General features: G+C 37.6%; 1 protein-coding gene across 3 annotated transcripts in view; it reads left to right on the top strand.

The window, feature by feature from the left end:
- Positions 1 to 25,853, top strand: part of arhgap15 (Rho GTPase activating protein 15) — a 505,752-nt gene that overhangs the window by 272,545 nt on the left and 207,354 nt on the right. For all 3 annotated transcript variants that reach the window (XM_008112886.3, XM_008112893.3, XM_008112901.2), the window contains exon 9: positions 22,770 to 22,892. In XM_008112886.3, the coding sequence (XP_008111093.2) occupies positions 22,770 to 22,892 (123 nt within the window). The remainder of the gene's footprint in view (positions 1 to 22,769; positions 22,893 to 25,853) is intronic.

The raw sequence follows: 25,853 nt of genomic DNA, 5'->3' as shown, positions 1-25,853 counted from the left end.
TCTCTCTCGCATCACAGAGTCTGGGGGGAGCCCTGTGGAGACACTACCCAGGGTTGATTTAGCATCCAGTAGAGATCAACCCCAAATATGTGTCAGTGTAAATTTGCCCTAAAACAGATGAGTGAGTATAGCATAATGTATGGTATACCATATTGTTGAATGAGAATGCAACTGGGGTATGGAAAGTGCATGGAGATCTTCTATTTCCCAACTTCTTGATGATGTCTTACACATACTTGTTGAAGTTAGGAAGACAAGAGGTATCTATTAAATCAAAAGGGGGTCTTGAGGGAAGGATTGTAGCATGGCTTGTTTTTGTAATAAACTACAACTCTTTGGCAGGATTAATAGTTCAAGTTCATTCTTGCCTTCACATTCTTTTGTTCACTTTAGTATATAAAGCTAAGCAGTTACCATTCAACTTTTATTATTATATTATTATTTAATTATCATAGCCTGTATATGAGTGTATTTATATTACTGCAAAATGAGAATGATTTTACACTGCTTACTATGCTTAGGTCTGAGTGACAGTGATAACTGAAGCAAAATAGAGTAAATTAAAGAATATCAATCAGAAATCTTCACCATAGATTGCTATCTGGTTTCTTCCTCCCTGTGTTGTAACCACCTCTCATCTTTGACTTTGAAGCCCAACGGTTTAAACTGGGTTCTTGTTTCAGTTGCTTAATCCCCTTTCATAAATCGTGTTCAAGTGCTGGAATAATTTGCACATCATTTAAGAATATTTACTTTGAAACATTCACCTCAAGCCTTTTTTGTATATCCTTTCTCTCTAAAGATTTGTAGTATTTGTTTTGTTCTCTGAGGTATAAAAGACCTGGGTAAACTTTATTCCTGTTGTTTCAAGATTAGTGAAATAAAATGCATATTTATTCAACTGGGAGCGAAAGAAGCTTTAGTAAAGACGATCATACATATAACCCAAGGGAATGATATAATACAAACTGCCTGCCTTAAAATCTCTTTAGACTTGTTCAAAACTGCATTGAACGACTTAAGTTCAAAAAAATAAAGGACCCATAAATGCATTCTCTATAAACATTTTTATCTTTGTTGTGAAGGAGAGAACTGTATATTTTGGTTAATAAAATGAACTCAATATTGGTGAAATGTGCATAGCAAACTATATAAAGGATGTTGCAAACAGTCTTTGGGTCCACTGAATTAAAATATTAATCAGTTGTTGGAGCTACTTTTGTACATTGTTACAGGCTTAAGTGTCTATTAAAATTATTTAGTTACAGCTGTGCTCTTGCAAAGGGACATTTGGAAATGGTTTTTATGTTTTCAGCAAACAACCTTTATGCTTTCTAAACTTAAGATATATGCCATTTTTATATGACCCTGTACAAGTAGTTTGGAAAACTGTATCATCTTCAAAGAGCACAAATATAAATTCTTTTACATCATGAAGAACTGAAGCAGTTGTATATGCATGCACAGTATTTGCTTTTGCTTCATTTCACTGTATGTTATCCCTCTTCTGCTTACCTCTGCCTCACCTTTGTGGGTATCTAGATGCCTTGAATTCCCTCGGGTGAGAAAGGTGGGATAGAAATGATGGAAATAAATAAATAAACCTAGCTCCTAATGCCCTTCAAGCAATAACCCATATTTTTATTTAAGTCATTCTGCAAACCCAGTATGAACTGGGAGAGCCAAGTTGGTCCCTTGCTCAGCTTTGACACTCACTTAGGGAATTGGAACCAATCACTCCCTTTTGTTATGTAAAAATTCTTTATCTAGGAACCTCATCACAATAAGGTCCCTAACGCGGGTAACAGTGACGGAATTCAATAGATAGCATGGCGAATCTGTGGGGCAGTGGGGGAAACTGTCATCCCGCACCCTACATCGCACCTTCCCCATCACACAGGGGAAAGCATTCCCACCCGGCTCTCCCTTGCACTGTCCCCCTTGTAAGCAATGAGCACATGGGTAGCCACCTATGTTCCCAGGGTTCCATCCTAGGACACTTCCAGCCAGAAGTAGCCCTGCGTCATGTGAAGGACTCAGTTCTGGAAGTGTTATTATATCATGTGATTAAAACTTTTTTTGTACAGACTTTGATTGCCACCCTCACAGAAGGGAGGTCAGCCATGTTGAAAATAGTTCTCACTTAGGTAGCAACTTGCCCCCACCAACTCACTTGGAGTTTTTCTTTGACCCACCCTTCCCTCCTGCTCATTAACATACAATATATTGGTCACCTATTGGAGCCGGGTAGGATTTTTTTCCTCTCTGTGTTCTAGGAGTTTTTTCGCGTACCCTATACTGTTTATAAGGGCAAATTGTTAGTTTGGGGATCTTTAAATATGCCATCCCACCGAAAGCAGTCATAGGTTTAGGTTTGGTGCACACCTAAGGCACCCCTTAGTGGTATAGGCCAGGAATGGAAACCCTCACCTGTGTTTACGTAACCTGGGTGAGGGCGAACAGAAATGGCCTTGAAACAGGGAGAGTTCTGGTCCGTAAAATCCTTTGGACTTGAGGCAAAATTCTCCATATGTTTTCCTGACGGGTCAACCTGGAGACCCAGGTGTTTCGCCCAACTTAGCCTAGGGGTAGTTCATGGAGGGCTTTTATTTCGCGTTACCTGAATTAACTTTATGTGACTTGCAACGTGTAATAAATTCACACCAGTTTCATGCCCCTGTAGTTACATGTTGCAAGTGACATAAAATTAATTCAGGTAATGTGAAATAAAAGTTGCCCATAGTTAAATCCACACTGTTGTCTGGTCTCTTATTTCGGTGGTGGGATGGCAAATGTATGTATGTCAGTATGCAAGTTTCTCAATGCGTTTATGCATGTTTCTTCATCCCTACATATCCATTGACTCTATATCCACAGATTCAAACTTCCATGACTTGAAAATATTTGAAACAAAATTCCAAAAAGAAAACCTTGATGTTGCCATTTTATTTAAGAGACATCATTTAATTACACAATGGAACTTGAACATCCACAAATTTCAATATCTATGAGAAGGCCTGGGTACCAAGGGCCTACTGTACACATTTTAATAAACACATTTCTAAGGGCATATTTTCAAAGATACACATTTATTGGCTAAAATTCAAATAACATTTTTGTCTTTATTTCCTAAAATTCAAAGGGAAATGAATATTTTCCACACAAATACAGGAAAAAAATGAAGAACCATATATGGTATTCTGATGGGGCTGATTGACATTCCAGCTCCAGTTAGTCATTCATTATATTAGCTAAATGGGAAGGGGGGAGGCTTCTGCAACATTTGGATTAGATTTTTAAATACCTGGTCTTACAACTCACAATAAAATACATATGTTTCCCCCATGATGCCTAATCACTCAAGGTCAAGGTTTATGTGATTCTTATGGTACATTTATTTCACAGATTCCCACTTGGACAACTTCACTTTCATTATTTTAAGACAGACATTATGTCTTAAAAAATATACCCAATTGACATCTATCTTTCATTTCCATTTTGGACATGGGATCAACATGATTATTATAACCTGTATGAAAATAAACAAGTCTTCCAAAGTGAATGTAGAGCCTGCTAGAATTTATTTATTTCTTCAATACTGTTTAGCCATGTCAGAATGGCATGAAGTTGAACTGGAAGAACTGTGTCATATATTTGCAGTGATCCTGTATAAATCCCTGCATGACATTTTAGCCACATATAGTTGTTTGTGTGTGTGTATGGCTTTCTTTGCTACCATTGTATTTTTCCCACTTCCAGTTTGTCATTATTAAAACAAGTGCTATATTAGCTGTAAGTTTCCAACCAGAAAAACAGAATATCAATTGTATTATATGCGGAGGAGTCTCTCTCCATCCTCCTCCTCTAGCTATTTATAACTAATCCAGATGCTAGCTTCCTAGTAATTTGGAAGTAATGTATTGTGTTTGTATGTATGTGTTTATGTGTGAGAGAGAAAGAAAGAGGAAGCAAAGGATAGTAGAAATGGGGTTAGATTATGGTAATTTATTTTATTCTGAATTAGGGAGCCTCTTGTTCAGGATTTCTGGTTTGGAAAATGGACACTTATTGGATAGGCTTACCTTTTATATCTCTTGATGAGGAAATCATTTAAACGTTTATACCTTCCAGGTTGGCGGTTGCATTTCATTTAAATTATGGTCCTCCAATCCAAAACATTTGAAGAGAAGCTTAACGGATGGAAGCACATTACTGTGTTTTGGATTGCTGTATTAACACTTTAAAAATGAATGCTCTTCCCAGGATCTCCTATTTGTTCCACCAGCTGTCTGCTATCATGCCAGATAAACAGTGTTAAGGACAAGCATGTTAAAGAAGCCTATAGAGTGAAGGGCACTTTAAAAAAACAAACAAACTTTTACTAGGCTCAAACATTCTGCTCGCTCCACTGTTCTCTTCTGCCCCATCTTCAAGTGTGGCATTGTGTATGATCCAATTGATACATTCACATTTGGGAAGTTATCATAATGCTCATTGTCAGGAGTCAAAATAAAGCCTTAGAAAGGATTCTGAATCATGATTAATCTGGGGAACTGGGCTGTAAACAATCAAACCAAATGTACAAGTACGAAACGGGAATAGGTAGTTGAAATGAATCTGCAAATGGCAGCAGCCTGGAAAATGATCCATACAGGTTAGAATGCTTTACAAACTACACATGAGCTTAGGGCAAAATGCGGCTCATTAACCATATAACAGTATGCCAGGAATAGGACGTAATAGCACTGCTGTGGCTAAGGGCTTGTAGTGCAACTATTTTGTTCAAATGCTGCAACAGCTCTGTAAAGGAAGGATAGAAAATTGTACATATACTTGAGGGTGCAAATATTCCCAAAGAAACACAAGTAGAAATGTTATGAACTTTGTGTCTTGGTCCCTTTCATGTGATCTAATTATGGCATTATGATTCCATTTAAATGATCATGACTGAATCCTGGGGTTTGTAGTTTGATCATAGACACCAGAAGAATTACCTGGCAGAGAATTCTAAATGTCTCACTCTACACCATAAATCTCTAGGATTTCATAAGATGAGACCACAGTTAAAGTTATGCATCCTGTATTCCGAAATATTCCAACATTTAAAACGCTCCATGTGAGTGGTTGAGATAGTGATGTTTTGCTTTCTGATAGTTCAGTGTACACAAACTTTGTTTCAGGCACAAAATTATTTATGCAGGCATTTGGTGAATAGGAAACTACGGAATGAGACGTTAACAGCTTGAATAATGGACTATGGATTTGGATATGAGATCATGACTCGGCATTTCATATGGTTTTTAATCTGTTAAATGATTTATATGTGTTTTAATTGCTTATATATTTATATTGTTTATATTTTGATGAGATGTGTTTTATTGTGAAGATCTGTATAGGAAGGATAATAATATAGAGGATAGCTTTGATGGTGTGGTGAGTGAATTAGAACCAGACATCATGAGTAGTGAAGTTGAATGGGCCTTAAGAAGCATTGCTAATAACAAGGCAGCAGGAGATGACAGGATCCCAGCTCAGCTGTTTAAAATCTTGGAACGTGATGCTGTCAAGGTGATGCATGTCATATGCCAGCAAATATGGAAAACACAAGATTGGCCATCAGATTGGAAAAAATCAATTTATATCCCCATACCAAAAAAGGGAAATGCTAAAGAATGCTCAAACTTCTGTACAGTGGCACTTATTTCCCATGCCAGTAAGGTAATGCTCAAGATCCTGCAAGGCAGACTCCAGCAATACATGGAGCGAGAGTTGCCAAATGTCCAAGCTGGGTTTAGAAAAGGCAGAGGAACGAAATACCAAATTGCCAATATCCGCTGGATAATGGAGGAAGCCAGGGAGTTTCAGAAAAACATCTACTTCTGCTTTATTGACTATTCTAAAGCCTTCGACTGTGTGGATCATAATAAACTATGGCATGTTCTGTTGGAGTATGGTTGTATTTGTATGAAATGTAAATCAAGTGTTTACTGCTGATGAGGAAGAGTGTGTATTTTTCAGTAATGAAATAGTTAACAGCAGGCTAGTTTTGACTGATAGCCTGTTGTGATTGCTATGACCTATCAGGCTTGATTTCCTGCCTTTGAGGGTTGGAACTTCCTCCGGACTGAGGAATGTTGTTTATCTTATCTGTGGAGTTCGGCTTGAGCATTCGCTGAAGATGGAATATGAATGTTATGCTCTGTAGCCGAGAAATGCAAACTGTAAATAGACATGTAAATAAAGTTAATCAACAGTTGGACTTCGTCTGCTGGAGTGGTTTGTTTGACCAGTGCTGTTTCTCAGCATGGGAATACAGTCTGGAGAAGGAGGTGAGATGAGGATGGTGATTTTTGGAATCCACTCTGCACACCATCATCCCCTGACATGTTCTTGGTGGTATGGGGATACCAAGTCACCTTGTCTGTCTCCTGAGAAATCTGTATAAAGACCAAGTAGCCACAGTAAGAACAGATCACGGAACAACAGACTGGTTCCAGATTGGGAAAGGAGTGCGGCAGGGCTGCATACTTTCACCCTCCCTATTCAACTTGTACGCAGAACACATCATGCGACATGCGGTGCTTGAGGAATCCAAGGCCGGAGTTAAAATTGCTGGAAGAAACATTAACAACCTTATGTATGCAGATGATACCACTCTGATGGCCGAAAGTGAGGAGGAGCCGAGGAGCCTTATCACCAAGGTGAAAGAAGAAAGTGCAAAAGCTGGGTTGCAGTTAAACGTCAAGAAAACCAAGTTCATGGCAACTACACCTATTGATAACTGGCAAATAGAGGGAGAAAACATAGAGGCAGTGACAGACTTTATATTTCTAGGTGCGAAGATCACTGCAGATGCAGACTGCAGCCAGGAAATCAGAAGACGTTTACTTCTTGGGAGGAGAGCAATGGCCAACCTTGACAAAATAGTGAAGAGCAGAGACATCACACTGGCAACGAAGGTCCGCATAGTCAAAGCAATGCAATTCACCATAGTAACCTATGGATGCGAGAGCTGGACCATAAGGAAGGCTGAGCGAAGGAAGATAGACGCTTTTGAACTCTGGTGCTGGAGGAAAATCCTGAGAGTGCCTTGGATCGCAAGAAGATCCAACCAGTCCATCCTCCAAGAAATAATGCCCGGCTGCTCACTGGAGGGAAGGATATTAGAGGCAAAGCTGAAGTATTTTGGCCACATCATGAGGAGACAGGAAAGCTTGGAAAAGATCACGATGCTGGGGAAAATGGAAGGAAAAAGGAAGAGAGGACGACCAAGGGCAAGATGGATGGACGGTATCCTTGAAGTGACTGGCTTGACCTTGAAGGAACTGGGGGTGCTGACGGCCGACAGGGAGCTCTGGCGTGGACTGGTCCATGAGGTCACGAAGAGTCAGAGACGACTAAATGACTGAGCAGCAGCAGTTTTATTGTTTACTTGTGTGGCATTGAATTTTTGCCAGATCTGTAAGCTGCCTTGAGTCCCTTCCAGGGTTTAGAAAGGCGGGGTAAAAATGAAGTAAATAAATAAATAACCAATAAATTTAAAATGTTGTTTATAAAATCACCTTCAGATAATATGTATAAAGTATGTATGGAGAATATATGAATTTTTAAAATTAATTTTTATTCAGGTTTTCATAGGTTTATACAATACTTCTAAGGTAGTCAGGAATGGTGAGGAGAGGGTGGGGGGGAAGGGAGAGAGAACAGGCGGAAACCATAAAGAAGAGGGGGGGGGGGGAATAAAAAAAGAAAGAAGAAAAAAATAGATATAAAATTTGACTTCCCATCTTCTTTTCAAGAGTTTTGTATTGCCTTTAATTTCATTAGTTTTCGGCTTCCTGCTGGTGTCTTGTCATCCGGTTTATATGCAGTCTATATATGCGGTCTATAATAAATGGTGCTCCATCTTTTCGCATGGCCTCTTTGTACCCTTCCCAGTCCATTTTCTTCTTTCCTTCTCTTATTTTTTGGATTAGACTATCCATTTATATTATATCAAGCATTTTAAAGTGCCATTTTTTTATGGCTGGTACCTCCTTTCCTTTCCAAACCTTAGCTCGTACCATTCTCACCGCCGTACTCATATGGAAGAACATTTTGCCCTGATTTTTATTAAACTTTCCGCTTGTTATGCCTAATAGGTACATTTCTGGTGCTAGTTGGAATTTCTTCTTTAAAGCTTCTTTTGTTTTCTCATGTATATTTATCCAGTATCTTTTGATTTTTTTTGCATGACCACCATTGATGATAGAATGTTCCCACTTTTGTTCTACATTTCCAACATGTGTTTGCAGTGTTCTTACAGAATTTTGACAGCTTTTCTGGAGTGTAGTACCATCAAAATTGCATTTTATACCACTTCTCTCGCATGTCTGTTGATGCAGTGTATTTCAGTTTTTTATTCCATATTTCTTCCCACTGTTCCAAATTAATAGTGTGTCCAATATGTCTGGCCCATTTAACTAGGCAGTATTTTACTTGTTCCTGCTTCGTAGTCCATTGAAGCAGTTGTTAATATAACAATTTAATTATTTTTTTCTTTTTGCATTATTAGTTCCCATAGTCCTTGTTCTTGCTTAAATCCTATTTTCTTATCTTCTTTGTAGCATTGTCTTATTTTAAAATATTGGAACCAAGTTATCTGATGATATGTTTGTATAATTTCTTCATGTGTTTTGATTGTATACTCTTGGTTTTCTATCTTAAGAATTTGCTTGTATTTGAGCCAATTTTCTGTACTTAATTCCCTTTTATTTTTAGCTTCAATTGGGGAAATCCACATCAGAGTCTTGTTATAAAATCTTATTTTGTATTATTCCCATGTTTTTTTATCAAGGAGGCAGTTATGTAGTGATTACAAAAAAATTTCTCCATTTTTCTTTCATTGTACCAGAGATAATTGAGCCAGCCCGATCTTAAATCATGACCCTCTAATGTTAATAAGTGACTTTGTTTTAGAGTTGTCCATTCTTTGGGCCAAATTAAGTTACTTGCTTCAAAGTATGCTTTTAAATTTGGAAGACCAAGAACCCCTCTTTTTTGTCATTGATTAATATTTTCATTTTTACCCTTGGTTTTTTTTATTTCTCCAAATGAATCTTCTTATGTCTTTATTACATATTTTGAAAAGATGTTCATTTCTGATTATTGGAAGAGTTTGGAATAAAAATAAAAGTTTTGGTAGGACATTCATTTTTATTATTGGATTCTGCCTAGTAGTGATATATTTAAATATTCCCATTTGTCTAAGTCTTTTCATATACAATTCCATTCCCATTCATAATTATTTTTTGATAGTGCAGTATTGTTTGATGTTAGTGTGATTCCTAAATATTTGACTTTCTTTTCAATGTTCATGCCTGATTGTAATTTTAGCTTTTTCCTCATTGTTTCATCCATATTTTTGTTAGTATTTTAGTCTTTTCCTTATTTAATTTAAAGCCAGTTAGTCTGCCGAAGCTTTTTCTATCTAATTGTGGACACTCTCTAAAGGATTTTCAATAATGCATGCGACATCATCTGTATAGACTCTAATTTTATACCTTTGCTTTCTCAAATGAATTTCATGCATATATTGGCTCCCATTTCCAAAATATCTCATTATGTAAACACTAATAGTCAAAAAACAAAAATCTCCAAAATCCAAAACACTTCAGGTCCCAAGCATTTCTGAAACCTATATTATAACTGTGTAGTGTAAGAAAACTTTTTGTGTTCTGGTTAAACTAACAAATAATCAGGACTACATACAGGTGGCTTAGGTCATTTTGCTGCTAGAAGCAGAACAGCTGCTTCTATCCCACCCCTAAAAATGATGTATGGCATTCAACAGCAGTCAAGGTATTTTGGCTCATGAGGCAGACAATCATACAAGTGCCTCTCCCTGTATATAGAAATATAAATACAACAATAGTAAAATAAATACTAACAGAATAATCAACTTTTCTGATGACTAAAGCCTATGGTGATCTTTTCCATCTACCTAAAGGTAGAATTTGCCCTAATAGCTTGTCCTCCTCCTCCTCTTCTTTCTCCTGTCATCCAAGTCAACACAGCTTTCTATTTTTCCCCTTACAGCACTTTTAGAAAGTTAAAGCTCTCAGTTGTTTCTGTAGCTGTGCTCCTTGTGTATGTTTTATCAATTAACTTTCCTCACCAATGCAGAAGAATTCATTGGCACAATGGACATTTCCTCTCCTTCCTGTCAATTCAGTTCTGCTCCAGAGGGCCAAAGGACCCCAAGGATTGCACTGTGGGGCAGGAGTACAATGCCTTTGGGCAAGCAATTGGTTGGACAAATGGAAATTAGCTTGTGTGATTTTGAATTTCAAACTAACAATTATACCATATTTAAAATAATCTCACTAGAAGCCTCTATATTTTCTTCTTTACCCTTATACTGTCCTGAGATTAGACAGAATATGAAGATACTTCAGACAGTACAGTATCCTTCAAAAGTTCATAAACAGATAATTTTTTCCTATAAAGTAAGACTCAGAGGACCGTATAGGCGGGAAATAATCACTGCATGGGCAGGAGTTATGCTCAACTTAAACCTGATAGAGACACTATTTAGATTGGATCAAAATAGACCATATTTTAAAGTTACAGCTGTATATAGGGTTTAACCACACGTGAGTCCAGATCCAGCCCATACCTGATTGATAAGCCTGAAACTTCAAACCTATCTCAGTGCCCTTGCAATAACATGCAAGGATCCTGCTCTGCTGGGACATGATCATGCAGCCACTGCATTTGAGCAATGCCATTAAACATCACACACCCCAAGTCCCCAAGGATGCCTGAGAGACAATAGTTACTCAGTCACAAAGTTATGACAACTATATAACATATGCATGACATGGCACAGGTATAGGGCAGGAGGGTGAGACAAAACTTAGTGTACACTGACTGTGCTCCAGGTCTACTGTCCTTTAAATCTTTGGCTGCTCAACCAGAGTGAAACCTACTTCTGGGTTCCTCCATTCAGGTGGCCAAATCAAGGCAGCCTGTGGATTTAAACCCTCATGCTGAGCCCTTGGCAGCTCCCTAGCACTGAGATGCCACACTGCACTCCCACACATCCTACAACCACAGCTGTACAGTAGACATTGGGTATATGCTTTTCTGCTGTGGTATATATATTGTAATGTATGGCAACTATATAGAGGACAAATATTGTTTATCTCCTACGAGAGAAATAAACAACTGTAATTTGAAGGTGAGTGTTCTTTGAAAAGACAATTGTCCACTTACCCCAAAGTTGTTAGACTTTGATAGATATTACTTATGTAGAAATCTCTCTCCCTCTCTCTCTCATCATCCAAAAAATAGCTCTTGGACAGTGCACCTTCAAAAGCAATGCCTACTGATTACTGGTCCTGGTTATTAATTTGAAGCTTGAAAGGTTTCTGATATCAAGAACTGATTTTTAAAATTGCATTTATGTCATTCCCCCCTTAACATTTTTCTTCCATTCTTCAATTTCACACATGTTTTGATGTAGTTTTTCTTAAAAACACGTTGCTTATGCTTTGAAGTTTAACTGCTTACCATGTGTACATTGTCATCAGGTTCTATTTTCTGATACTTTCTTTCTTCCTTTCTTTCCCTTTCTTTCTTTCTGTTAAGTTTCTGTTTGCTACAGAGCTGTGCTTATGCGTTAAAGCTCTTGAGGGAGAAAAGGAGGGTGGTTCAAAGACAAGATAAGCTTTGGATAAGCATCTGAGGTTTTCAGCACTTATCGGAGTGAAATCTAATAATATGCACTTCCGAATTGTCAGCAGAGTCTTGGTCCCAATTCTGTCTGTGTGTTTGAATAATGGAAAGGGTATGTTCAGTCTAGGAATGCTTGAAAAGGCTGATTTTTTGTGAATTGCAATATGAACTGATCTGACTCAGTCTAAAGAGTGGATCAGAAAAATAATTGGCATTTATTTATTTATTTACAACATTTATACCCCGCCCTTCTCACCCGAGGGGACTCAGGGCGGCTTACAAAAATTGACAAAATTTAATGCCCAAAATGCAATCATAAAAACAAAACAATATAAACAGATCCATTAATAACATTGCATTTAGATTGTATGCATATTCCTTGGGTGAATTTTATTGTTTTATTTTTTAAAAATCTATCAAAATTGTTTAAAATTTTATTTAAGGATTAAATAGTTTTGAAGCAGTAACATTAACAATTCTGTGGAAAGGAATGGCTCCCACACGACTGGCTAAGGCAGTTATTTGGGGAGAACATCCCCCCTCCCAATTTTGTCAATTTGAAAAATTGCTTTACTTAGAATACCTGAATTTATTTATTATTTATTTACAGCATTTATATTCTGCCCTTCTCACCCCGAAGGGGACTCAGGGTGGATCACATTACACATATAGGCAAACATTCAATGTCTTTTAACATAGAACAAAGACAGACAAACATAGGCTCCGAGCAGGCCTCGAACTCATGACCTCCTAGTCAGAGTGATTCATTGCAGTGATTCATTGCAGCTGCTCTCCAGCCTTTCCCATGATTTGCACCCATCCAGACAGTGTGACAGGGGTGAGTGGAGAAACGTGGCAAAGTGAACTATATCCTTCCACTACTCAAAATGTGCAAAGCAGGGATTGACCCAACATGTACCCATCATGGAACATTTAATGAGTTCCATTTGTACCCAGTGACAGAGGCTTGACTTCATCTACTTTTTCTTCTTTCAGATCCTATTCCCAACTATAAAGGCTGGTTGATGATATAGTAATATGTGTAACTACTTAGAAACCATGGTATCTTTTTCTTGTTTTCAGTTAATAATGTGGATATCAGAGCTTTTTCCCAGAAAGGTTGATCCTGTTTCTCACTTTGCACATTAATTGATGAATTGGAAGGACCAGTGTGAAAGGACATGTACGATTCATTTGTGGCAACATAGGGTAATCAACATAATCACTTACATCTGATATTGGAACATTGTCACTTTTGATCATTCTTAGATTCAGCTGAGGCTCTTACAACTCTGCTCCTGAACTACAGCAGTGGAGGAGTGAAAACCAGACTGTTCAAGAATCTAAATTTAGTTCAGTCCCACTGGATGGTCACTTTCAACTTTGCTGTACTTGTTGCATGGTAGTGGCTGTAGTGCTCTAGAGGGCTCCTAGTCATTGCCAGGACATCAGCAAAGGCACTTGTTTGTTGTGAAGAAAGGAGAAGGGAAATTGGGAGAGAGTTAACCAGTTTACCCTACATTACAGGCTGGAAGTTAGTGGACACCATGTGGACATCCAGGAGCAATTTTTGGCCAGTGTAGATGGGCCCATAGTGTAATACAAGAGTTTATGTGGAGGACATAATTTCATTTATGTATAATGGCAAGCTGTGTTTTCAGTTCGGGTACAAAGTGGAGCAGTTTGAATGAATGAACGAGTGAATGAATGTACAAAGTCCTTTCTTCTAGTGATCTTCTTATTGTCCAGGGAATGTTACTTTGCTGGCCAAATGTCCAATTATAATGAATTCTTCTCCTTTTCTACAACCTTAGGAAATGAAAGATATTTTTAGAGAGGTGAGATTTATGATTCTGCGCATGAGTCTTTTTCCTGGTTTATACAATCATTGGGATGTGTATGATTAACTAGATTGATATGGGTAATGGTAAAATCCTGTCCTCAACAATGTGTGATTCCGCCATTAATAAAAAAGCAAATAAAAGTGTCCTATAATCCAATCATATAGAATTATATTTAATTTTATTTTAATTACAGCTATGTATCTATAATTTTATATATACTACTTTTATCTATTTTTCCATCATTGTTTTAAACCATCTTTGATGTTTTGTTGAAGTATTTTACTTACTTAGTTACTTTATTTTATCTCACCTTTTCCTTGATTTAGGGACTCAAAGCATCTATAATACCAAACACAACACAAATCATTGAAAACAGGATAATGCATTATAATAAGAATATTTAAAATTATTACATCTTTCATGTCATGAACATAAAAATATAAAAATGCATTTAATACATTTCCCAAATCCTATTCACACCATCCACACAGATTATTTTTGTGTTCTGATAGGTTTATAGAGATACAGTCCTCTAAATAATAAGCTATATAACCTGTTTCCCCTGAAAATAAGACCTAGTAGAGAAGTTGCTGGATTGCTAAATATAAGGCCTCCCCTGAAAGTAAGACCTAGCAAAGTTTGTGTTTGGAAGCATGCCTGTCAAACAGAACACCAGAGCATGCAGGATTGGTAAATGTACATACCATAGATTGTTGTACATGGAAATAATAGTAGTAACAATAAATTATTGATAGAATTCACAGTTTGTCTGGTTATGCTGGTTTGTGATGACAACTACTGTACAGTATATAATAAATGTTGATTTTTTGTTCAACAATAAATGTGAATTCTTCTTCATGGAAAAATAAGACATCCCCTGAAAATAAGACCTAGTACATCTTTGGGAGCAAAAATTAATAAAAGACACTGTCTTATTTTCGAGGAAACACGGTAGGACTTTTTAAAAATTTTATTAGAAAATATTATCCTGTGAAAAAAATATGTGCGGTCAGGCTTTTTCAAAAACTGACCATCATAGGGATTCAAAAACTAACCATCGTAGGGAAAGCACAGTGCTGCTTTCAAGGTTCGTATATGATCTCCTAAGGAACTGAAATCTGTAACATTTTAATTTTATGAACTGTTACATCACTTTTTAAAGTAACATCTATATTTATAATTTTTCTTTTTTTATAGTTTTAGTCTATATTACTTTTAATTATGTAGTTAGTCATCTGAGTCCCATCATTTGGAAATAGGTGGGATATAAATGAAAATAAATAAATAAATTACATTTCCAGTAAGCTTTGCATTGTTATTAGTGCTGATAAAATAATTAATGCTTAACCAACTGTTTGCTAATACTGGATGCCAACACATAATTTTCCATCCTATAGTAATTATATTGATGGTCGTTGGAAAAAATAGGTTGCCACAAAAGTTTCAAATTTCTTTGAAAATATAGGTGTAATACAAAAATCACATACTTTTGGTACAGGCAATTAAGAATTTTCCCATTATTTAGCCAGGCCTGATTGACAGGGGCAGATACATTACGTGTACGGAATACATTAGTATTACCCTTCTAAAAAGGTTAATAGCAAAACAGTCAACAATCATAGGTAAAAGCTCAACAGCTTTTAGCCTTTTGTTCAAGGATATAGTTGCAGAACTATCTCTACCAGCTTTGAGGCTAAGGCCCTTCCAGGTCCTGATGCTTGGATCCACTTCACTGAAAAGATGGAAGATCAGTATTCAGTACATCCATGATATAAGTCATCTACAATCAGTCCCACCTCAACAGTATTTTTGTTGTGAAATCCCCCAAAATGCTATCTGTTCTAAAGAAAGTAAAACAAATATATATCTGAGGGCCAAGTTAGTCTGGTACAATGATATTTAACACATTTTCAGACAATCCAGACATTTTCATTTCTTCTACAAAGGCAAGCATTGATATTAACCGTGCACAACCTGTACTTTCATGCAATACATTAAAACGCTCATAATGTCACTGTGTCTGCATTGCAAATGCACAAGAACTGTAATGACAGTATTGGACTTTTAGGCTATTAAGCTGTCATTTTCCTGTTATTTAAATTCAAGAACAAGCAATCGTTGTACATTTTCCACCTTTTACTTTCATAAATTTACTTGGCCATTGTGGGCAGCTCTTATAAAAGAAAGCATTAGAGAGGATTCAGGATAATTTGTGTTCAACGCAAATATAATCTTGGATTCCTTAACAATATGGATGTGATGACCAGGCCTTGGTTTTCAGTGTGTCTCCTAGCCAATCACATTCATGTTTGTCTATTTGCTTCCCTGTTTTTAACTTGCTGTCAGTATATTTGTTCAGTGATAAGTGTCACTCTTCTTCCATATTTCAGGGCTAATTAAGATAAATGCTAATTATATGTCAGCATTGATTTACTGCAACAACTAAGATTTGGCATCCCTACTAGCACATACAAGGCTCTTCCTTTCTGATGAAGCTGCATTCTGTATATATATATTTGCAGACGTAGTGAATATCAATAAGTTACAGTAAAAAGTAGATAATCATGGCCAAGAGGGCTTTTAGTTTTTTGTGTGCTTTCAAGGAATTTCTGAGGGTTTCTTGACAAGATTTGTTTAGAAGATGTTTGCCCTTACCTTCTTTTGAGACTGAGAGAGTGGGTTTCACAGCTGAGTGGGGAGTTGAACCTGGTCTCTAGAGTCAGAGTCCACTGCTCAAATCATTATACCACTCTGGCTCCCTATGCATTTGCCATCTCTGGTTTATGAAAGTTTAGGTGATGGTTTAAACATTTGATTATTATTGAGAGGTGGAAATACCTCATAAAGGCAATAACATTATTATTATTTCCTCTGTTGCATTAGACGGCAGTATTGGTTCTGTTTTCTCTGTTGGGTTGTTAATCTAATCAATAAGAGTTGTCAAGCGATAGCAAATATTGTTATAGTCAATGAGTGATTGTCCATCAGAGTTAAATCCAGACCGATAGGCAAGCAAGAGCTGCTCAGTGAAGGTTCAAGCAATGTGTAAGCAGGGATTCAAAAACCCTGCAAGCAGCTCAGTGTATAGAATCAAAGGAGATACTGGGTGCTCACATCACATGATCTGCCAGAAGGAATGTTGTAGCAAACAGATGTATATTTTAACTTTTTTATTTTTTATTTATTTCAATATTACATGCAATAATAATAATCTGGAAATGTTTTTCCCATCTTTGGTGAAATTATGAAAGTTCTTCAACATTTTGTGATGATTTTTTCACATTTAATGACTTTTCATGAAAATTTTGTTATTACGAAAGAGTTACACAAAAAACCTGTACAATGATTTTGTGCTAAATCCACTGAATTTTAAAAAAACAAACACATAGGAAAAGATGGTTTTGTTCACTCTCAATACAAGACAAATATGTCTCAGTGTGGGAAAATCTTTTCACTTAAATATCTTAGGACCTCATCACATGCACGGAATCCCACACAAAGACGACAATTCTACACACAAAGACAATTCTACACACAAAGAAGACTATTTCCCCCGCTTTCCCTACTGTCCCCAGCTCTATCTGATGAGGTCCTCAAACCTTTTAAACAGAGGGCCAGTTTACGGTCCCTCAGACTGTTCTAATACGCATATAGTACTGGTAATTTCAGTACTGCCAACAAAAAAGCGTAAGCTTTTTAAGGTGGTACTGAAATCACTTTGTCCGTCTGACAATTGATGGTTTCTTAGAAGTGAAAAATGATGGTATCATTAATGAAAACCAGAAAGCATTTGCTTCAAAGTAGTATATATACAGTAACTTAAAAAGCACCCACAATTCTAAGATGCATCCCACTTTAAGTGATGTTTATTTGGGGGGAGTGCATTTTAGAATCAAAGAAATACAGTATATGGTTACTGGAGCCAAATTTCTTACTCAACAGGTGTACATATTTTATATAAGCATTTCTTTTTTTAGCCATTGCATGCTATAATTTTGGGCATCATAATGAACTGATAGGCACTTCTCTAATGTATTTCAGTTAGGAAAGCAGCACTTGAAAGAAATTGGTTTTGCTATACACATGATGTGAAACAATCAATAGTGCTTTAGTCTGACAAGCACTGTCAATACCCATTGTCACAGTTCAGAAAGTCATTAATGGATAGTTCTTCAAAGACCAATGCTCTCAACACATGTCCAAAGTACTGAGATAACATTGTACTGGGCAGGAATTAATCACAGGTAGTAAACCCTTGAGGTTTCGGATAACAGCTTTGTAAATTGGGAAACAGAAGTTCTTTGGAATGAACATATATTAATATTGTACTGGTGGAACATGAAGAAACATACAGGATGCATCATATAGCACAATTAATTTAAACTGGTGTTCTAGTCTTAAATTTTTGCCAGAATTATGCAGAAATGATAAGCAAGGCATCATTATTCACTCTATCCCATGGTTGCATTCTGGAAGGAGTCTGGATTTTACTGGGATGGTTCAATATTTAATCAAGACTTCATTTAACTCCCGATACATATGCAGAATTCCACAGAAGGCATGGAAAGAATCCATATACTATTTTCAAATTGGTCTTGGTTCTGTGGGGCTCGTGTCAGAGAGTCATGCTTCCTGAACTTTGGGACCATATACCTGATGTATAGTGTAATGCATAATTGCACTGATCAGGTAGCTATCTGGCTTCACTACTCCTTTCATCCATCCAAATATTTTGTAATTATTCATGTATGCATATGAGAATAAAATAAACAACATTTGCATTGTGTATTTCTAAGCATATATGTCACAATAAGTGAATGATGTTATTAAGTTAAGATTCTCAGGTGGGCATGAAGCAGTGCAACTGTTCATCTGTACTGAGAGAACATCACAGCTAAACTTAAGTTATTTGAATCCCATGGATATTATAATAATAATAATAATAATAATAATAATAATAATAATAATAATAATAATAATAACTTTATTCTTATACCCCGCCCCATCTCCCCGAAGGGACTCGGGGCGGCTTACATGGGGCTTTGCCCAACGCAACAGTACAAAATCAAAACAAAAACAATAGACAAATCAGCAACCATAAAAACATCAGCATAAGAAAAACAGTCATAAAAAGTCGATACACAGAATAATATTAAAATCATGAATTGGATCAAAAGATCTGGGCCAAGTTGCGGAAAAAATATCAAGTCATCAGGGAGGGGTAATTACACCGCAGGTGTAATAATTGAAGTGTTAACTATAATCCTAAAAGCCTACCTAAGGGTCTATTGCTTAGTAGGCAAATATTTAAATGTATTTTATTTATCTCATTTGCATGTAAACATGTGCAGATATACAAGTTCATACAAAAGGAAGCAAAGCCATTAAATATTTGAAAGACAACTAATATTTTCTGTGTGGTTTTCCACATTAAATGAGCTAACCAACATGTATCCTCAGAAACCTTCATCTAGTTCTTTTTATACAGTAAGGCTGAGTGACTTGGAATTTGTATATCATTGCCAAGAGTTGCTCCCATTTGAACTGAAATGTTCTAAAATAGAACGCAAACAAAAGCCCGAGCCATTAGCTGTACAGTAATCTCCGTATTCTATGATATATCATCCCAAGAATGCTACCACTAAAAATGTGAATTTTATTTTTTCATAAGTGATGGATTATTGTCCCATGCTGCGAGTGTTCCAGTAAAAGTGTCCTTTCATATGTCCTTTGTGATTACTAGCTTGTAGAAGTATGTGTGGGGTCACTTCAGTGCTGTGGGAAAATGGAACAATTCTCTTTTCAAATCAGTAGTGAAATCAGAAGCAAAGTATGCTCTGATTATCATAGGCATGTGTTTAAAAGTTGTTTTCCTTAATTGGATATGTTGTATTTATTTAAAAATGAAAGATCTGGCACATTTCTATCCCTAGAGAGCAGCAAAGTGAAAAAAACTCTTTTTGTTTTATTTTGGTCTCTACTGTCAAATATGTAACACAAGGCACAATATTCCTGAATTCTCTTCTTGTTAAGTAAGCTTCTTGAACTCGCCCTGGTTTCTGAGAGAAGGCGTCTTTTAATGTATCATTTCATTTTCCTTGTTCTAATAAATACTCATATTGATTTCTTTCCAAAGAAGTGGTGTAATGTGTTTTTAATTCTGGGTCAGAACCTGTTCTATCTTGGGTAGAGTTCTTTTTTGTTTTGTTTTGTAGGGGAAAGGAAATAGAACTTTACAGACAGAGAATGCAAATTGGATCAAAGGTTATTGCAAAGCCTTCAGGAGAGCTATGCTTCAGTACCCTGGATATTATTTTCTAGATGTAAATGAAATGAATTTGTTCACATGTGTACAGTAGATTATCCTCTTTTATCCTTGTGATATGCTTATCTGGTTTTAAGGGGAAAATGCGTGGTGCATACCTACACGGCAAACATATATTGCTCTCATTCCACTTAATGGTCATAGCTTCCCTCCAAAAATATTGAATACTGTGGTCTAGTAGTTATGCTTCTTTTTAGAGTTTTCCACCTCCTCATAGATCTCAGATCTAGTGTTCCCTGTGGAGAAAGAATAAATTTTAACACAGTCATGTCTCACTTAATAAAGGACTTCATCCCATGGGATAAGTAAGGTTTTCCCTTGAGCTTTGTCATGCCCCATTTTGAAATTAAATAGTATATTTTCCTACCCCCATCACACCTAATCCTTTTCTCCACTTTCTTTAAAATTTATCCATTTGATTTGCCATCACACAGGAGACAAATGAAGATGACATAATAATCCTCTGAAGTAAAAGGCATATTTCATTTACTATATAAGCAGAGATATCTCTCAGCAAAATCTCTTTATTTTATATTTCAAAAAAGATATATCATAGAATAGTAGAGTTGGAAGAGACCTCATGGGCCATCTAGTCCAACCCCCCGCTAAGAAGCAGGAAATCGCATTCAAAGCACCCCCGACAGATGGCCATCCAACCTCTGCTTAAAAGCTTCCAAAGAAGGAGCCTCCACCACAGTCTGGGGGAGAGAGTTCCACTGCCGAACAGCCCTCACAGTGAGGAAGTTCTTCCTGATGTTCAGGTGGAATCTCCTTTCCTGTAGTTTGAAGCCATTGTTCCGTGTCCTAGTCTGCAGGGCAGCAGAAAATAAGCTTGCTCCCTCCTCCCTATGACTTCCCCTCACATATTTATACATGGCTATCATGTCTCCTCTTAGCCTTCTCTTCTGCAGGCTAAACATGCCCAGCTCTTTAAGCCTCTCCTCATAGGGCTCTCCTCATATATTACCATTCCTTCCTCCTCAGTATTAAAACAGTAATGGCAGAAGAAAGAAAACAATACTGCCAATCTCGACTCCTCCCTCCATGATAATATCATAGTTTTATTTACAAACAGGCAAGCACGGATTCCCATCACATGTTAAATTGGGTGTTTTTACACATCTATGCAGGGAATTGAAAAAGGAGTTGTGCGGAAAACCCACATTTTAGAAACAGCAAAATACCTGGAACCCAAAGTTGAAGCTTTTGCCATGTGCTGGGCTCCATGGGTTGCCAATTCTTTAATTTGTAGAAATACTGACTTTATTGTGTGTGATAAAGTCCAAAGTCTCTGACGAAGGAGTCAATTTTTATAAATTCTTGTTATGCCTCTTCGGACTCTGCCTTTCTCCCTCCTCTGTCTGAATATTAAGTAGCATAGGTAGTGAGGAAATGGTGAAGGAGGGCAGGAGAAACACAAGACTTTCCATGGAATGAGTCTATTTCAAGTAATGCAGTAACATTTGAGCTAAGATTCTGCTCTAGTCTGTAGCTGTTTGTGCTTGTCTGCAACAGGTGATGTAAATAGCATTGGCCTCCAGAATCCCTTAGTGATCATACATGAATAACAACACAGGGTGTATCTATCCTGTAGAATTTATGTAGTTTGACACCATTTCAACTGCCATGGTTTCCTGGGAGTTGTAGTTTGGTGTCAATGTTCTGCTAAAGTAGTACAGTGTACAAACAGATCTACAGAGCAATCAGATTGGTTTCAGGTACATCGAGGAGTGAGCATATTACACCTATACTAAAATCGTTCCACCGGTTGCCAAATAATTTCCATGCAAAGTACAAAGTGTTGGTTTTGTCCTTTAAAGCCCTACATGATTTGAGTCCAGATTACCTACAGGATCGCCTTATTCCGTACAATCTGCCCCCAATTCTTAGGTCCTCAAGAGGGCAACTACTCCAGCTAGCCAGAACCCAACTGGCAACCACCATCTAGAAGATCTTTTCATCAGCTGCCCCAAGACTGTGGAATGACCTGCCGGAAGAGGTCTCACAACTAAATAAGCTGTTGGATTTAGAACACAATTGCAGATCTGTCTATTCCAGCATGCCTACCCAGTCAATTTTGATCTATGAATTTTAAATTTACATTTTATTAGTATTGTGTTAGTGATTTAATCTTTGTTCTATGTTTTCAATACATGTATTTTATGGCCTTTTGTTTTATCTATGCATTTAAACTATGTGGTAGCCAACATTGAGCCATGAGCAAAAATGGTTAACAACATTTGATGTTGTGTTAGCTGCACTATACCTGTCTGTGATACAGATGCATGCACACACAACTTTGCATCTTCAAGCATATATCTTCCAATGTAATGTTTGTCTAAAGTCTCTCCATCCCAGGAAAATAAAATGGTTGCAACTTAAAAGTTTTCAGAATTTATTTAATATTTTTGCAATTGCACAAATCTTTAGGATATTTCATGTCTTAAAAAGCTATGGCAGTGGATTAATGGTTGGACTCTATAGATCCTTCAAAATCAGGTACACTGAACACTGTAGGACTCATTTCTTTGTAAACCTATATAGGTTTTTGCTGTTAATTTTATCATTTGGAATCTTTCTCCTCAGTAATGAGCAGGTTTTTTTTAATGTAGCCATGGGCTGTATGGTAAATGTAGGAAGTCTTTGCATACTTGGCAATGTGTCTGGCTCTCAAAACATAGTTACTCCTACCATTTAATATGTCTAGGAAATAATAAACAGCCTACTTTGATTTGCAATTGGAGAACCATACATGTCAAAGATATGAACTTTTGGGATACATTCAAAATGTATACAAGTACATTAAAAGCTGTCCAATAATATGAACTATTGCTAGTATGACTTTCTCAATCATTTACTTTTTTGTTTTGTTTCCCCCCCAGTTTTCAGGCTCAACTACAGTATTTCTGATACAACCGACCGAAACAGAGTTAAAAGCAGGTTAAAGAAGTTTATTACTCGAAGACCTTCAATGAGAACTTTGCAAGAAAAGGGAATCATTAAAGGTGCGTTGCTCTCTTACATAGTTATAAATATGTTATGTGTATTCTTTGGATAAAAAAGAAGGGACCGATATCCTTAAACATTGATGTATCATGGGCCCCTTCTACACATCTGGATAAAATTCAGATTATCTGCTTTGAACTGGATTATCTGGTAGTGCGGACTCTGATAATTAAGTTCAAAGAGATAATGTGAAATATCTGCCTTGATATTTGGGATTATATGGTAATGTAGAAGGGCCCTAAGAGCTTTTTATTTATAATAGTGCATAATAGTGCAAATCTTTTTTTCACATTATCCTTAAATTCTATGGGGATATTCTTTAGGTAGATTTTTGACATGATGGTTGGTTTGGTGTTATTTAACTTTAATCCGTGCCACAGTTGGCTTCTGATTTTTCTTTTGCAGAGAAAATGGATAAAATGGCCATCATGTATATACATTTCCTTTTTGCATTGCTTGAATAGTGTGTTTGTAATGAACAAACTGTTCAGTCAGCATATCTCCTTGCTTCATTTCTTGATGCTGGGTCAAATTTTCCTGCAATCTTTTACTGTTTTCTATTTGCCATTTGCATTCCAATTGTCTATAATTACAGTCTTATTTAATTCCAGGACTTCAGTATAGAGCTATATAATTTCTTCTTCTGCCCCTATAGTTGGAGTATAAAATTGGAGTAAGGCTATTTTGTTGGATTTTCCCTGACATCTCATTGACATGATCCAGCGAGACTTTGCATTTTATACCCAGTCCAACTTGCTGGACAAGGAAGTTGTGGTGGCGGGCAGTCCCTCTGCTTGCCAATTCCTAGAGTTCCTTCTTTCCAGGGAACCCTGCGCCATGTGTACTCTCGGCGCGCCATGGCCTGGTCATCCAATCGGGAGAGGCTTCTCTCTACTCTATTTGGTTGCAGTGGGCAGACCAGAGGGAAGACTTCTTCCCTCTAGTCCACCTACTGCTTATATAGGGAGGCACCCTGGCTCTTCTGCCTCAGTTGTCCTTGTGCTCTCACTATAAATGCCACCCCCTTTCTTCTCAGATTTTCATTTCCTGAAAACACTGTGTATTAATTCAAAATGCCACTTTCCCATCTATATTAGCATGCTCAATGGAAGCATTTCAATGTTTATACATTGCATTCATTTATTTTATTGAATCATGCTTCTCATGTCCCAAGTTCCTATAATACATGTTGTGCAGCTTCAGACTTTCTTTTCACTTCTGAGTAAGTCAACAGCTGAACCTTTTTTCAGCTTGAGTCCGGTTTTGTCATTAGCCACTATGCTGCTCGTCGGTCTTCTCTACTGCATCCCTGTAGCTTGTTGAATGTTATCTCACTTGTGAGTTTCATCTTCTGAAGTTGTCTAATTTGGGTTGTCTCATCATAGGATGGAGCCCCGGTAGCGAAGTGTGTTAAAGCACTGAGCTGCTGAACCTGCAGACTGAAAGGTCCCAGGTTCAAACCCCGGGAGCGGCGGGAGCGGCCGCTGTTAGCTCCAGCTTCTGCCAACCTAGCAGTTCGAAAACATGCCAATGTAAGTAGATCAATAGGTACCGCTCCGGCGGAAGGTAACAGCGCTCCATGCAGTCATGCCAGCCACATGACCTTGGAGGTGTCTACGGACAACGCTGGCTCTTCGGCTTAGAAATGGAGATGAGCACCAACCCCCAGAGTCAGACCCGACTGGACTTAATGTCAGGGGAAACCTTTACCTTTTTTTACATCATAGGGTTTTTGAGATAAAAGATCTTTGAAAGGACATGCACCCTATCTTCCTCTTTTGAATTTTCTCAGCTCACTCTCCCGCCTCCTTTCACAGTGTAACCTGAGTGGTCATTTCAGGACTGGGCAGGAACTCCTCCCTTTATGAGAGGAGTGGAGACTTTACCTACCCTACAATTGGCTTAGGACAATGTTTAAGTAGGTTTTTCAAGCAGGTTTTAGGGGAGCTGTGATCCAATGATATTAGCACATTTTGTGTTGGATGGGAGTTTAGAACTTCCCTGGGTATCAGGGGATCTTGGTGTTGGGATGAATATCCTGTTCTTGGGCTTGGTTTCTGGGTCTTTGCCCTCACTAGGGGCCAAAGTAGCTCAGGGGCTTACACCCTCTAGCTCAGTGGTTCTCAACCTGTGTTAAGATGTTTTGGCTGACAATGCCAAGAAATCCCAGCCAGTTTACCAGCTGTTAGGCTTTCTCGAAGTTGAAGGCCAAAACATCCGGGGACCCACAGGTTGAGAACCGCTGCTCTAACTAGACTTCCAATATCTTAGCTAGGCCTTTGAGCAGCCATGCTTACCAGGGATTACTCTCAGAGGTTTTGGTGCTTTGCCCTGTGGAGGTTGAGGGCTTGAGTCCTGAGTAACCGACTGCTCCAGCAGCTCCTGTGTCAAATTTGCTCCCCCAAATTTGATTACCTTTCACCAAGAAACATTTAAATAGGTAACAGTTAATAAAACTGCCCTTACTTCTTTCCAATTCTGTTAACTGGTCTCTTTATTCCTCAATTTGGGGCCGGGCTGTGGCGCAGCTGTTGAGCAGCTGCCTTAAATCACTCTGACCATGAGGTCATGAGTTCGAGGCCAGCCCGTGGCGGGGTGAGCACCCGTCAATTAAAAAAATAAATAAATAAATAAAATATAGCCCCTGCTCGTTGCTGACCTAGCAACCCGAAAGATAGTTGCATCTATCAAGTAGGAGATAAGGTACCACTTATAAAGTGGGGAGGCAAGATTAACTAATTTACGACCTGGAATGAGGAAGTGCCGTCAGTGTGGATGATGAAGCAGCTGCTCCCCCCTGTGGCCAGAATCGAACATCCCCTCAGAAGAACGTTAACTTGCCTCTGCGTGTGTCTCTCAGTCTCTGTTTGATGTGTTTATGGGCATTGAATGTTTGCCCTATGTGTGTTATAATGTGTTCTGCCCTGAGTCCCCTTCGGGGTGAGAAGGGCGGAATATAA

Source organism: Anolis carolinensis, chromosome 1 (genome assembly GCF_035594765.1).
Source record: "Anolis carolinensis isolate JA03-04 chromosome 1, rAnoCar3.1.pri, whole genome shotgun sequence".
Taxonomy (NCBI): Eukaryota; Metazoa; Chordata; class Lepidosauria; order Squamata; family Dactyloidae; genus Anolis; species Anolis carolinensis.
This window is presented reverse-complemented; position numbering and strand designations above follow the sequence as displayed.